Source organism: Crocodylus porosus, unplaced genomic scaffold (genome assembly GCF_001723895.1).
Source record: "Crocodylus porosus isolate Cpor-Errol unplaced genomic scaffold, CroPor_comp1, whole genome shotgun sequence".
In the NCBI taxonomy this organism is placed as follows: Eukaryota; Metazoa; Chordata; order Crocodylia; family Crocodylidae; genus Crocodylus; species Crocodylus porosus.
In genome coordinates, this window is record NW_017728920.1 from 9,554,395 (window position 1) to 9,570,783 (window position 16,389).

General features: G+C 45.5%; 1 protein-coding gene across 3 annotated transcripts in view; it reads right to left on the reverse strand.

The window, feature by feature from the left end:
• MICU1 (mitochondrial calcium uptake 1) overlaps positions 1-16,389 on the reverse strand; it is a 227,210-nt gene that overhangs the window by 185,086 nt on the left and 25,735 nt on the right. For all 3 annotated transcript variants that reach the window (XM_019538568.1, XM_019538566.1, XM_019538565.1), the window contains exon 2: positions 14,627-14,788. In XM_019538568.1, coding sequence (XP_019394113.1) covers positions 14,627-14,787 — 161 coding nt within the window. In that variant the 5' untranslated portion in view covers position 14,788. The remainder of the gene's footprint in view (positions 1-14,626; positions 14,789-16,389) is intronic.

The window sequence follows — 16,389 nt, forward strand, 5'->3', positions numbered from 1 at the left end:
CGGCGAGAGCCGTCAAACGAGCAGCTCCTGAACGAGCAGCCCGCAGCAGCAGGAGCCACCCAACCCTTCCTTGTGCCCCTCCCCCCCCCAGCTGGGCAGCCCTTGCCCTAGGCCTTGTCCTAACCCCCACTCCCCAACCCCTCCCTCACTGCAGGGGTGTTGATCTGCTCCCCTCCCCCAACCACAGACCTACCAGCTGGAGACAGCTGCATTGAGGGTGGTAAAGAAACCAGTCTCCCATTTATAACATTGTCCCTATGGGAAAATTGGTTCTGAGTTGCAACGTTTTAACTTAAGACATGATTTTCAGGAACCAGTTGCATAAGTCTGAGGACTGCCTGTACTGTGAAATATTGATTCACCTCCTGTGACGGTGAGGCAAGGCTCAAAAGTCCTCACCTTGGAATACTGGGAACAAGTCTTCTAGAGGTCTTGGCTGGTTTAACTAGTCTGGAGCATGAGATGCATAACTAATTAGCACAAAAATTAAGAGGTCAAGAATAAAACTAACCAACCAAAAGCCATGAAAAGAAAACAGGTCTTTAACTGACTTGTTACTCAAACTCTTGGCATTGGCTACAAATGACAGAAATCAGAATTGCTCATTAACGAGCATACATTTAGTTTGGTATTGCTGAAGTCTGGTGGGAAGATGTACATGAATGGAATGCTAAAGTCTCCAATGGTACTTTTTTAGGAAGCATTTAGTGAGCAAAAGGAGAGAAAATGGCATGCTTTCAAAAGTGACATTTTTTGTTTGCAAGTCATAATTCTCAGACAAATCAACTCAAATGCTTATGGAGTGGCATGCTAACAGATCAAACAAAATGTAATATTAATTGATGTCTGCAAAAACCTACCAAATCACACTAGATAACAGGGGCTAGGGACCGAAATTACACAAACTGGCATAAGCGATCAGAAACTCATTCAAATGTATAAACGCAAAAGATTTTCAGTCACATAAACCACTTTCAAAGTGGCTAAAACCATTTTAAGATAAACCTAGATGGATGTTGCATCAGACTTAAATGATTTAAGATAAATCAGTTTATTGAACTTCTGTCCCAGATCCCCTCCAGATTCAAGTTAACTCATAGTCCCCCAGCAACCCAAGATGTTTGCATCTCTCCACCACACCCCACTTCATAGGGTGGGAGGGCTAGCCTTGGCCCAAGCTGTCTGCGCCAGCAAAGCAGGGAGGGATGCTCTAGAGGCCCCCCAGCATCTGGCCTGGGCCACTGCAGGCATATGGCTGTTCTTCCAGAATCAAAAGTGAACGTATGTCCACCTGTTTATGAGTTCAGTCTATGCAGATTCATCTAAACTGTGAAGAGTAAAAGTCGGGCTTTTTGACTCCCTGTACTTAGCCAGGGTGACAAGCCCCTTAAAACACCTAACTATAACATCTAGGAAATAAAAGGTGTATGATGATGGGAGACTTCAAATCTGAATGAGATAACTGGACCCTCCAGTACATTTATCTGTAATATAAATACGCAGTATAAATGGTATAGTATTAAGAAATGCAAAGAATGTGGGATATCAGAGTTTCCAGTTAAAAATACAGAAAAAGAAAAAAGATCAGTTTATTTGTCAGAACAGAAAAAGTTAAAGTTTCAACTGTATTTCAGCTGAATACTACATAAATGCCAGATTATTAATTTCTAGATTACAGACAATGATTACCATTCTTAGCAGCTGCAGGTGTTAAAATTGCCCACTGGAAAGCATCCATGTTGTTTATAAGACACATAAAGCATTGAAAAGTGACACTTAAGACCCAGAAAACTGAAACTGTAAATTCCCTAAACCTGAACCAAAATACAGGACTTATTTGTGATCCCAATCATATTTTCAAGACTTTAAGAAAATACCAGAACGCCAGGGGGTCTCTGAAGCAGTCTCCTGATAAAGTTGTATATACGTCTTTTATTACTTCGCTCCAGGACTTAGTTACAACAATGCTAAACCACTGCAGTAGGCTTCCTATTAACCACTCCTCAGTTCCAGCAGATATTGATATTATTTTTTAGTGGTATCCACTCCAAAAAAGAAAGTTACTTCTTGAGTAGGCTTTACTCCAAAAGGATGCATACATTTTGTTACAATATAGCTTGTTTAGTCATTCTTTATCAGTGTGCAGAAGTCTTTTAAAGCTGTGAGAAAGATGATAAATAGAATAAACTTAGAGGAGTTATCAGTGCAGCACAATCAACAAAACTTCTCATTTTGCTTGTGACAACTGTATTATCCCAACTAGTTTTATTTCATGGAAAATTAAGCTGAAAAGTGATACCCATATGTTCCTGGTAAGATTTGTGATCAAGAATCAAGTATATTTCCTTCTGCTATAAAAAACTGTCTGCTTGTACAGCAAGAAAGGAAAAACAGCCAAAATTAGTCAGGCATTTATATTTAATTCAGGACTGTTTAGTGACATAAAAAAAACTCATGAAAAATTCAATATTAAGGAATTTCAGATTTCCATTGCCTGTAGGAAAGAATTTCACAGTGGAGATTAATTGGGTTAAGAAGAAATCTACAGTGTTTGGCAATGAATTAATATTTGAGAAATAAGTGTTTAGAATTATAAACAGGAATTTAAAAAAAAAAAAGGTATAGAAATATTGGTTATAAATTAAAGTTTATAATACTAACCTGGCCCCAAACTATAAAGTTTAATAGTTACCATTTACTTGTATCACTTACAATGAGCCAATGACTGAATTGCCACTTATTTTAATTAATAAATTTAGGTTACTGCATCAATGCCCCAATTCTTATTTGGTTTCAATGACTCATCAATTAAGCAATTAGCTGTTCATTCACAGGTGCTCCCTCCCTCCCAGCACTGGGTTTCACTCAGGCTGTGCTGTCTGGCTGGGCTTGCCACCGTCTCCTCCCCCACTCAAAAGGAGCCTGGAAGCAGCTCCCAGCAGCAGTTGCATGCAAGCCACTGTTATCCATTAACAGTTTAACCGATATAATTACAGGAGATTAAAGTGAACAATTTTTATAATGATATTTACATCCTAGCAGGGACTTTGCACACAGATGTAGGCGGACTGTTCTGCACTGCCTGCAATGCAACTCTGGATGCGTCTGAGAAAACCAGTATAGACTCACACTTAGGACACGTCCAGACGAGTGCACGCATGCCCATTGCCCTGCCTCAAACCCCTTTGAGGCAGGGCAACAGGCACATGCGGGAACGAAAAAATGTTCCCCGTGCTGCAAGTTTGCAGCACGGGGAGCAAGTTAGACCCCTGGGGTCTAAAAACAACCACTCCACAATAGAGCGGAGCAAGGCATGGTTCAAGACTGTGCCTGGAGCCAGTCCTCCAAAAGACTCTGGTTTTGGCCAGAGCATCTCTTTGGTGTTTCTGCTACCCCTGGCGCTGTCCAAGGTAAGTTGGGTGGGAGTTTCATGGGTGTTGAGGGGGGTGAAGGGTGGCAGGGGGATGTGGGGGGAAGTTTGGAGAGTGGCCGAGGGGGCGGGGGCAGGATGTCCCTGGGGCTGTGGGCGGGGTGAGGACCTGGTCCAGATCCCCAAGGCTCGCTAGTCTGGCTTTACACCGGAGTGGGTTGCACAGCTCCGGGAGGTGCACACACAGGAGCCGCACCTCCCAGAGCCCTGTGACCCGCTCTAAGGCCAGACTAGCGAGCTACATGGGGCTGGGCCAGGTCCTTACCCCACCCCCCCAGCAGGCACAGGGGGCAGAGGCGGGAGTTGGCCCTGGGGCCCAGCCCATGCTGACAGGAGCTGGCACAGCATGCGGTTCCCGCGTGATGTACGGGGTCCTGCTGCAGCCAGGACCTTCCTATAACTGCAGGACCTGGCTTGCCTCCACACAGTCCCCATGCGCTGGGCCAGGCCATCTGGGGCAGGCAAGATGCAGCTCGGCTCCATGTGGTCCCCGTGTGCTCCCCGGCCCAGCCTGGCACACGGGGACCACGGAGCCGGATTGCATCCTGCCAGCCCCAAGTGGCTTATGTTCCCCATCCCATCCCGGTGCGCAGGGACCGCTCCCACCTCTGCCCCCTGTGCCTGCTGGGGAGGGGGGTGAGGACCTGGCCCAGCCCCATGTAGCTCACTAGTTTGGCCTTGCACCAGAGTGGGTCACAGGGCTCCGGGAGTTACAGCTCCTGCACACGCCTCCCAGAGCCGTGTGACCCACTCTGGTGCAAACACAGACTAGCGAGCCTCAAGGATCTCGACCCAGCCTGGCTGGGCTGCAGAGGGGGCCCAGGACCTGACTGGGCCTGGCATGTGGTCCCTGCATGCCGCATTGGGTTTTGCTGCCACACAACTAGCCCGGCTGGGCAGCAAGAGCTGCCCCAAGGCCGGCAGAACCGGGCTGGACTCAGTGCATTGTCCCCCCCACTCCTGCTGTTAAATGTTAGTTATGGGCCCTGGGCAGGGGGGTTGGGACCCTGTGGAGGATAGGGGCTGTGGCCCTCGAGGGGGGAGCTGGGACCCTGGTTGGGGGGACATTCCATGTGCTGGGGGGCCTACACCCTGTGGGGGCCAGGAGACCCACCCCTCCTGAGCAGCCCCCATACAAGGTCCCCCACACCCACAGTGCCCTCAGCAATTGCCCCACTCCTACCCACATAACCCACATTTTTCCACATCTACCCACCCACCCGCCTTCCTCCACACCCCTTATCACCCCCTTTCTACAAACACTACATCCTCCCATCACACACCCATCATGTATAAAGAAAATCAAAAGCACACATTAACACATATAGGTATTTAGAATTTACTTTTTCATGATGATAGAGACACTGGTAGGCTTCCAAACTGCTTTAACATTGTAAATATACCAATAAAGCATTACCCAACTTATCACTGTGGAAGAACATGGATTTTCTACAAGGGGTAGTGTCCCCAGGTACCAAGTGGCCAGGACCCAGAAGCTCCAGAGAGCGAGTAGCCCCAAGCTGCTTGCCAGGGCAGCTTTTTGTATGGATGGGGCCAGGACAGGGCAGCTTTTTATACTACTGGAGACAGCACAGGTGCTCGCCCCAGGCTCTAGTTCCCCCTGGCTACAGATCCAGGAGGAGCCAGGCAGGATTATTTTGCCCCAAGTGGCACAGTTTGCTCCACACCAAAGTGCATGTCCGAGCACATGTACTGAGGCAAAAAGCCCCAGCTCAAATTTGCACTACTTCTGTTTGAACTATTGCAAGCACATGTGCTTGCATGTGTGGACACGCCCTTAGAGTCCAAGGTGCATATGAAGCAAAAGGCTGCTGCAGAGGCTGAAGGTCAGAGCAAGAAACAAGAGACCATGTCCTCACTTCTCAGAAGGATCATGGAAAGCAGGCAGGCAAGGAACCAGGCAGCATTTTCCCTCGTGGACGTTTTTGTGGTGACGAACATCCGACTGGAGAAACTTGATCACCCTAACTTAAGAAACTACCTGAACAAAAACATGCCAAATGTTGGAAGTTTTCCACGTGCCAACAAGTTTCACTAATACTATCTCCCTATGGCGACTGCTTCATATGTACAGTTCACAAAATTTGCACTGGGAGAATATGAATCCTTCTCCACTGTGGCCAATAAAGCCACCAACCTTCAAGATTACTACAGGCTGTATATTTTATTTGTACTTGGGAGTTGGAAAGACTGGGACTTGCCTGCATTTCAAACAGAGCAATTTTTCTACCATGTCTCAGGCCATAGTAAAAAGGCAAGTGTCAACTATGGCTTAGAATTTAACAAGATCTCAACATTCCTGTCCAACACTGTACGCGTGCACAGCTTTCTCTGATACACTCCAAGGAATGCTGCCCAATTCAGTTCATGTCATCTGCAATGCACCCATTTTGTCTTTAGGAAGTGACAACTGGCACATGCAGTTCCCCAGTACAGATAGCCTTGTGTCCTCCTTCAAGTAAAACTTCAAGCACTGTGTCCAGTACAGGGAGTCTGTCACAAGTCAAAGTGGGGATTTGCATGCCACTATCACTGCCATCACAGCCTGTGCTCACAAGATGGAATTTGTGGGTCAACACAAACTATTACCATGCCAAGCATATGCAGTACCAGTATTTGTGAATTATGATCCACCACAGACACAAACAGCCGATGGATTTGATAAAGTTGAGTCAAAGACAGGGCATCATAAGAACTGTCAAGCTGTCCTCGTGAAAACCAGTGAAGGGACTTGTTCAGCTTCACAGATATTGCCTGGAACCAGTACTACAGGTACAACCTATTTCTGCCACCACAGCTCAGACAACCAGCTGCCTCCTTCCTTAGTGCCATTCCATTTTGGACCCTAACCAGGTGCCTGTTCTGAGTCGTGATCCTCAGCTACTAAAATCAATTCCTGGACAGCAGAAAGAGCATGACAACAAGTGTGCTGCTTACATGAACTTTGTCAAAGAATGCTAGAAGCCTTTGCCTGTACCTGTGTTTTGGGACTCTGTCTGTGACTGGTTTCCATATCTCTGCCCTGGCAAGATGCTACCTCACCATTCCAACTAACTCAGTGGACACTGAGCATGCCATCTCAGTGTATGGGCAAGTGCTCACCCCACAAACAGAAAATGTCTGCAGCTATTGCGGCTAGATGCAGCATGTTAATATTCAAACAGCTAGCATGAATTGCCTGTCAAGGTTAACACTGAGTAAACTCTGTGTTACTACATTCTTTAATAAAGCATAGTCATGGTATTAGTTACAATTCATGTTGTGTATAGCTTTAATTTCATAACACATTTCAGTTTACAGTTTTAACTAAATGCATAGATGGCTTAATAATGTGTCAATAAATGGCTGATTAAACCCACAGAAGACATTAAGGAAAACATTATTAAGCAATTAAGCTGCGGTTTTGGGCTACATGTCAAATCTGTGGGGAGGGGTGGGACGGGACTGCTGGCGCCCCTCAGAGATGCATGTGTTGGAGCTTGTGAAAATGGCAACTGGCCTTGCAATCTGCCTGTGAAATTGGATGGCCACCTCTTAAAGTGGGGTAAACCCCTAAGTATTAGATACCTTTTCTGTATATTTAGTTACAGCAAAGCTAAAAAGATATTAAAGCTGAGATGTTTAGCTGGGAAAGGGAGAGATGCACTGGGGTAATCCTAAAAACCTGTTACCAAAGAAGTTATTACAGAACAATGTCTGGTACCTGCTATTGAGAAACTAGCAGATTCTGAAGTCCCCATTACACACTTATCTTTTAGAAAAATCTCTCCAGTCCTCCCAACCATATTTACTATTGGGTTTATTTTCATTGGTTTTATGTTTTTATCCCTTCCCAAATCCATCTTTGGGTCCTTTTCTTCTAGCATTTGCCTCTAGTGTTGCTGTTATCATATTACTTCAAGCAAAAGCTGAACAAAGCTGACAGTTTGAGCAATTTGTCAGTTTCGTTTCTGCACCCTAGGTTCAAAGTACCAACCTCTACCAAAGTCAGGATTGTTTTTATCATGCTGCCAAGGAACAACAGTAGAAGGAGTCTACACACCCAGGACGACACCTCTGCTTTAGCTCATTTTTGTAAGATTATTTGTGATCATGACTAAAAACCTGTTTTAAATTTTTTGTTCTGTTTTGTACAATTTGGTAAATAGAATATGGTTCTACTACCAAGACAGTTTCCCATTCATCAGCGGAGTGAATGGAATTTTCAGACAATGACTTTCACCGCTTCCTTTATACTAAAGACACCCACCTAAGACTATTCAGTGAAACTTTAATAGCATTATAATTACCACTTCCATTTATGCTATATAGAAACCATGTTGTTTTTGTACCAAGTTTTTATTATTGAGCAGGGGTGGGTTATGTGGGCCTGGGGACCACATAGGCAGTTTTGATGAGTTCTTGCAAGCTGGGTCAACATTCCCCCTCATCCTCCTGCAGCAACTCACCAAAACTCCTTAAGTGGGATAGGGCTTCAGGCAGGCAGGGAACAGTGTTCAGGAGCAAAACAGATGGGCAAAGCCAGGATCACAGGGCAGCATCGCGGGGCAGTGACAGGGTGGGGCCAGGGCACAGGGAAGAGCCATAATCCACTACCTGCATGCCCCTGCAGTGGGCTCTGTGCAAAGGAGTATGCAGGGAACAGATCACAGCTGTGCCCAGGCCTCAGCCCTGCACTGTCACTGCCCCACAAAAACTCAGACCTGGTTCCAGAGGCAGCTCCCTGAGCAATTCCCAGCCAGTCTCCATGGAGACCCCGGGATCACAGGGCGAGGACAGTGTGGGGCTGGGGTAGGGTCCCAGTTCTGCAGGCAGGAATGTGCAGGGCCAGGGCCCAAGGCAAAGTCACAAGCTGCTCCCTGAACACTCCTGCCCCATGTGGGGGATGTAGGAGAAGGTCTGCGTGCACATACGTGTGTGTATGTAGGTGTGTGTGACAGGTGGGTGCTGCCTCAGCACTAGGTCCTGGCAGCTGGCCCAGAGGTGAGGGGAGGGACAAGGGGGCAGGAGGAGCAGAGCTTGCCTGGGCAGTGTAGGGCACAGGGAATGAGCCCTACCTGCTCCTGCTCACATCCATCAACACCAATCCTGGCAAGTGCACACAGCTTACTGGTGGCTGCACTGCACCCCTCCCTTCACCCCTGGCAGCTTCTCCACCTTCTCCTACCCCTGCTGTGCTGCTCCAGGCAGGGACAAACCTTCAGCCAGGTGGATCCTGCACCAGCATGCAAGCTCAGACTCCAGCTCCAACTTCCAGCTGGAGCCATCTGGCTAAAGCTTTCTTCCTGCCTGGTGCAGTGGGGCAGGAACAGGAGGAGGAACTGCTGGCAAGGGGAGTTGAGCAGCACCCAGGCAGCTGCAGTTGCACCAGAAGCAGCCCTGTCAGTAAGCTGTGTGCACGGGAGGGGGCAGAGGCGAAGAGCATGGCATGGGTTGCCCAGATGTTGCTCGGCCCCATGAAGAGCCTCAGTCCAGATCCAGGCATACCCTGCGGTCGGATTCAATTACAGCCTCCAGGCTGCATCTGGCCTGCCAACTATTTGCCCTCCCTCCCCTGCCATAAAGGATAAGCAGTAGTGATACCAACCTAGTGTTTCCTACCTCTCACATTCCATTTTGTGATATGGGAGAAAAGAAAATGCTTAAAGCCCATGTTACCATCTCAAAAATTAGCCAAAGAATACTACTTGAAACACATACTAGCTATATCCAAGACATCTGTTTCTTTATGTGAGATTAACAACTGCTGTTTTTAACAAGCATTAGGCCATTCTGCCTCATGGTATATTTCACTGGCTCTTCAAAAATGTAGTTAGATTTTTGTATTAAGAAAAGACTAAATCTTTGAATTTTGTGTCAACAGCTATTTCCATTAGCTGAATCAAACTAATCCTTTGTTCACTGGTTTTCACTCTGCTGCCCCAGGGTGAGGGAGCCAAGCTCTTATATGTCACTAGACCCTCTTGCTGCTTAGTGGAAGGCACACCAAGCCCTCTCAAATGTCCCATGCACTGCTGTATGGGTGTGCTCTTACATGGTCACTTGCAACACCAATTCAGAGCATGCTGCCAGCAGCCAGGAGCAAACTAACCTTTTCTCCCTCCAGGAAAGGAAAGAAATCCAGCAGACAATGAAGATAAACCACAGAAACCAGGCTTTGTTTGCTGCTGAAATGTCAGCCTGGGAACACAACCAGAACTAGCAGCTGTGTCAAAACTAAAGTCCTGAAGGCCCAGTACAAAAGAACCCAGGATGCCAACCAGGTGTCCGGCACATGAAGGGTCACCACATGTACTATAAAAGGAGCACTCTCACATTCTTGAGGGGGACCACTCCATTGAGCTGGCACACAACTTTGACACCACGTTGGCATGCCAATGTGACCAGGATTCCAGCACCTCTAAAGAGCCAGCAAGGGTGGAGGCCCCCTGTGCCCTTTGTCCAGTCCCCCAGAAACAGGTAGAGCCAGAGGTACATGGTGTCCCAGGGCTTGAATCTGGAGGCACAGCATCCCAAGTATCCAGCAACTCCAAGACAACACTCAGTGAGGAGCTGGATACCATTAGCAATGATACCATGTCCTCCACCTCACAGCAGGCCAGCCTGGCAGCACTCTCACCACTGCAGTGCCTCTGCCTTGCAAGCCATGGCCAACACTGACCCTGCAAAGTCCCTTCCCCACAGTTCTACCACAAGTCTTCTCATCACTGCAGGTAACAAACCTTTCCCTGACAATGTTTGTTCAAAAAACTCTCAACTCACCCTTGCAGCATGGGACCATCAAGCAACCCAACACACCCTTTGCCTGCAACCCAGTGCCACAACACCCACTGTTTCAGACCCAGTAGCGAGGAGGGACAAGGGGTCCAAGACACGGTAGTTCCTCTTAAGTCCCACTGCACCAGCACTGCAACAGTGAGAGAGCACTGACCCATGGCCTCACCATGACTCTGTGGAGGAAGGCCACTGGAATAGGGTGTGGCCACACTTGGTGGTGGGACAGGTGTCCAGAGGTTCAGGACAGACTTGGAAATATAGCAGCCACCTCTTATTTGGGCAATCTCCAGCCTGTACCAGGGAGGGCAGGATGAGGCAAGCAGCAAAGCTGGGGCAGTGCCCACTGCACTGGATTGTAGGCTGGTAGAAACTGCAAGCGATGGCACCTCTGGTGTACCCAGATGGCTGCCAAGTCCCCCATGAAACTGTACTCCGTCCCTTCCCTCCCCCTTTCCAGAAGGGAAATATTTGAGTGATAACTGCAGGAACATCATGTTGTCCAGTCAAGGGGATGGTTCCCTTGATTCTGGGTAATCAGAGAAGCCTAATTAATGGGGCACTTAATATCTTGTCACTGCAGGACACTAATGGTGTATTGCTCAGTGGGGCAGTCCCCTTAAGAAACTTCTTCCCATCCCTTGCCTCCACTCCCCTTGACCCAGCCAGCCCAAAGGCTATGTTCCCCAATTCCATGGGGTACTCCTGCCCCAGCAGCCCAGGGTTAGGGTGACACAGACAATAAATGTTCTGTTATAAGCACCCAAAGCACTGGTTAACTAGTTCAGGAATTTTCCTTAGAGTTGGTTTTTACTGTTCTTAAGGTTTAATAAAAATAAACATTTTATAAATAATAATAAAGAAGTCCTGAGACTTCCTTGAACTCCTCTCTCATAACCTCCCCCTACAATTCTGTGTCCAAGAGTCCTGGAAGGTGGTCTCCCAACATTTTCCTGGCAATCACTCTCTGGCAGTTGTACCCTGGGTGCATAGGTTCAGGTACAGACACACCATGGCTAGCCTCAAGACACTGTGCTTCCTGTATCCAGGTATAATGGAAAACCTCTCCCATGGCCTTACATAATTTGATGCCTCTGCCTGTGTCCCACACAAAGCAGGGGAAGTACTGACATCTTTAAGTGGGAAGGATCTCCATGGCCCTCCAGTGCACCTTGGAGATGCCCAATGGCATACTTCACCAGCATTCAGCTTCTGCTGAAGCAGTATTTACAATACTCCTTCATATCCAGGCAGCCCATGTACAGCTTCATGAGCCAGGGAAAGGGCACATAGGACAAGTCACCAATGGGGGGAGAGGGGAGAGAAAGGGAAAGAGGGCTGTCACTCACCTTATCTCAATGCTTGAAGGTGGGGACCTGTATATGCAGATGTTCTGCTACCACTGCTCATCATCCCAAGTCCCCAGGACAATACATTTCCATCAATTGTGCCTTATGCTCTATGCCCAGAAGTCCGGGTATTTAGTCTGGAAGTGGTCCCAGAGCAGCCCAGTCTCCAAGGTGTCACATGTGGCTTCATCTTCATTGTTCACGCAGCCATGGGTGGTCATGAGCAGGTAACAGAGCTCAAGGACACGGGTTCCCAGGACCACAGTTGCGTCAGCACCACAGTGCATGATGCTGTACTCTAGCGTGCATACAAGCTCAACAAGCTACCACTGGAAATTCTAGTAGTTCCAAACTTCCTCTGTAAGAAGCCCAACATAGGTAAGGATCCATGCCAGAAGCCAAGCAAAGTTGACAAACCTTTTACAGTCTAAACTGACTGTGTGTAGTGGCTCTACACCCTTGGTAACATGGCACAAAGGGGATAGTCCCTGCATGGGGAGCCAATTACCATTTTGGTCTCAGCACTCAGCTGTCCTCGGGGACTTCCAGAGACCAAAGCTCCTATAAGGTATTCAATGCACCTGGCCCCTTGGCTACAGAGTGCCAATAGTGCATGCTGCTGACCTGCTTTGTAGTACAAAGGACAAGCTACCCCTTGAACATGTGGACACGCATGTCATACTACACATGAATGTCTATACATACCACTTGAAACAGTCCTTTGGATATTTCAAAAGCTAACAATCATCAGCATAAGCTATTTTCTACACCAACACAACTTGCCATTTTAATGGCTATTCAACTTAATTTCTTTTCTAATTTGAGAATTTTAAGTAACCCATCAGATAACACCACAAAAAGCATAACTGAAGCACATTTATAGAAAACACAGAAATCTTTGAAAGTGTTATATATGAAGCAATTTACATCTTTAAAAGATTTCTAAGACTTGTGACTTTACAAACCAATTTGGCATCATCTCCTATGTGAGGAAGTTAAGAAAACAACACAACACAGGGGGAAAAAAAGTCAAAACAAGTTCACATGTCTAGGATTATTAATTTAGGGAATTGCAAGTCATACTACTGCATATATACTTCTGCAAACCCTCCATCTGGTCCTGTCAGCTCTCTCAGGTTAAAGAGGTCAGGCCCAGTCATAACTTATGTGGAGACCGCCAAAGAACACAGGTGTTGGAGGAATAAGATCTAATGTTTTCTTACATCAGTACTGAACCAATGCTATAGCATAACAATAAAGCGGCTCTATGTTGCTGGAACATCCATTCCGCAGAGGAGATTAAACAGACTTGACAACTGGATTTTGTTTTTGTTTTGCTTTTTAAACTCAGTGTCATTCCCTATACAAAAGTAGAAATGTTCACCCTAGCTTTCTAGGGAAAGTCTGATTTATGATATTACAATCTGCCTAATTAAAATATTCTCAGCATAGTTTTAAATGGAGAAATTAATCACTTCCCTGACAGAGAAAGCGATGTATAATGGTATAGTCATTCTTGTTATTGTCACAGAATGTCTGAAGTCTTCCATCTCACTGCTAACTGCATGATTGTGTCTAGAGTCTGTCGAGTACCTTGCGGTCCATCAAGTTGAAAGGCACTACATAAATGGAGATTAATAGTAATATGCAACAGAGGAGGCTGGTGCACCACAGGATTTTTTTCTAGTTCTTGATAACTCCTTTTAACAAGCAGAAGTCTTGTCAATTATAGGAATGGTAACATTAACAACATTTTTCATTTGTATTCAGTAGCCTCCTATAGCCAGAGAGCAGTATGGAACAGTTAAGTGAAATCTCATTATAAATTATGAGAGGTTACTAAAGCAAAGGGAGGCAAACCTACCTACCACAGTAGAAATAAAGTGCGTAATAAACAATATTAAATATTAGGAATGAAAATAAGCTAAGTTCTCAGTGATGCCACCACCTTTGGACTCCTAGAAATTGCATGGTCACAAGTTTGAGCATACAGTAATATACTGAAACCATGCTGCTTTTGCATTTAATTAAGCTGAAGAATTCTTATTGCTTACTTCATCTAGAGCAAAGAGAAGTGCCAAAGTCAAGTGAAGTTAACCTAACCCTGCTTACTTCCAGACACTCACAATATACTTGATATCTTACGCCGGTCACATAGGCACAAAGACCGGCATATTTGATGCTCATTAACTTTTCTGTAAACCTACTTGCAGCTTATTGCTCACTGAAAAACATTAGCTTGAAAAGCACAGAGCAGTGATTCTCAACCAGGGTGCCACAGAATCCTGGGGTGCCTTGAGATCCTTTCAAGGGTGCCACAGGACACTGCACAGTGCTGTTAGGTGTACAAACACGATCCACAAGATAAACCCAGAGATAAATCCACAGCCGTGGTCTTTAAGTTCTTTGTAACTGAAAAAGTGCTCTATTATTTCTCTGTAGGCAAAAAAGAAAGGGAAAACTAAGAGCCAGCACTTTCCAACCGGTGCCTCAAATCTATCCATGGGTGTCTAGTCTAAAGAGGTTGAGAACCACTGTCAGAGAGAAACCAATATAGCATTAAATTTCATTAAATAAAACCATATTGGAAAGACTTGTGGGAAATAAATGAAAGCATGTTTTAGACAGATCATGCCATTATAAGAGAATCTATTCTGCAGTCTACAGGGAGGGAGGATGTGGCACAGCTCCATAAACTTACCATGGCTTAAGTAAGGGCAGCAACATCTGGAAACCCCAAAGGGATTGTGTCAAATACATCTGTGTAATCATAGAACAGACTCAGTCATAAATCTGTCAGTCTTCCAAACCCCACAGAACGCAACTCTGTTGCATCTGGAATGTGGAGCCCAACTGTACCCACCCAAAAGGCACTCTTCACTGTACAGAGTGGAACTGTGGCAGCAGAACTGCTTCACAAAGTTTGCTGTTACTCCTTCGATCAGGGTGATATTGATTTCCAAATAGTTTCTTTGTGGATATTACTTTTAAAAGAAAGCAGCAGCAGGCGTTGCTCAAGAAACAAGTTGTAATGACATCCAAGTCCCCTTACCTCTTCCACAACAGTCCAGCACTTGCTGTTGCTGCAGTGGTTCCTATAAAAGCTGCCAACATAAGTCTGTGCCTGCTCCTGGTGCGATATGCCATTCCATGATGATGACGCAAAACCACTGTTAGTCCCGCTACTGCAGGAATAAGTCGAAGGCGTAACATCCTGTAACATACAGAGACAAAAGTTACTACAATAAAAGTAACCTGGTGAGCACAGTAACGCAAAGCCAATTTATTTTCATTATGTCCGTTGTCCTTTTAAACCAGGGTGTCCTCCAAGCCAAAGAATTTCGTATCTCATTCCCGTTTTAGTCCAACTCGCAAAGGTCAAACTTTTCAAGGACTGCCAACCCAACAAACAAGTTTCCAATACAACAATCAAACAGGAAAATTAAAACAAACAAACAAACTCTTATCCTTCCTACACTAATAGGTGCACCATTTCAATACTCATTTAGGGGGATTCTTTGCTAGAAACTTGACTTATCCACTAGTCAGTTTCTTATGGAGACTAGACAAGCTGATAACCAAATCACAGTAATTCCACTTTGCTCCCAGGTTGATGGCGAGCCTAAGGCTACAAAACACAAATAAATTGCCCCCCTTCCATTTGGAGAGCTAAATTATCATTATTTAGCTCTCATGTCACCACAGGATAAAAAGTGAGCACATAAGCAGTTACTGAAAAGCAAATCATGCACGGCAAGATCCTGTTCACATTTTCCTGTGATAAGAATTGTTCTTATGTCCATAACCTCAGTCTCTCACACTGATCCTTCACATATTGTGGTCCAACTTAAAACACATTTAAGTTTTCACTAACAAGGAAGAAATAGGCTATACAAACAAGCATACTGCAGCAATCATTTACAAGTTCTTTGGAAATAAAGCTACCTCATACTGAGAACAGTTTTACTTAATGAGCTGTTCTAAATTGAAGACACCACTTGTTTTCACAAGCCTGGCCAATGTCCTTTTCTCTTCATAACAGCTGCCTACCCAGCTGTTCTTACAGCAGTTTTAACTCATCTAAGCCCCCCCAAAACATCCTTTTAAAGTATCATCATTTTTCACAGACAAAAGTGGACCCTAGAAACACTGCAAAAAGAATTAAGTTCATGGTGCCTGACAAATTCAGTTTTAGATGGCAAACTAGAAGACTGGCAGAAGGCAGGGTAGATTTGCACCTTACAAACTAAAGCATAAACTTTTGCAAGTCCAAGCTCACTTCCACAGGTGCTAAAAGATTAACTTCACCAAAAATCAGGAAATGGTAATATATTTTAAAACTCAAAGAAGTTAAGGCAAGGTAGAACCACAGGGACCAATTATTTTAAAACTGATTTGCCATCTAGCCTACAGCTTAATATTTAGGACTTAACTTGCAATAAAAGGAATACTTGAGGAACTAGAACTGAGGTGGGCAAAATGTGGCCCAAGGGCTAGATGCGGCCTGCCAGGCCATTCTATCAGACCCGTGTGGCCCTTAAAAAAGTTAGAAAATTAATATTTATCTGCCCTGGGCTGCCTGTCATGTGACCCATGATGGCTTGCCAAAACTCGGTAAGTAGCCCTCTGCCCAAAATAATTGCCTGCCCCTGAACTAGAACATCTGCAAATACAATATAAGCTTCACTGCAAAGGGTGACCATGTCAAGAAAAATGGAAGGTTTAGCTACATATCTGCTCATTATTGAAGTGGCAAAATGAAAATATTTCATCTGAGAATAAGACAACTACAGGAGATACTGGAAGGAATAACAA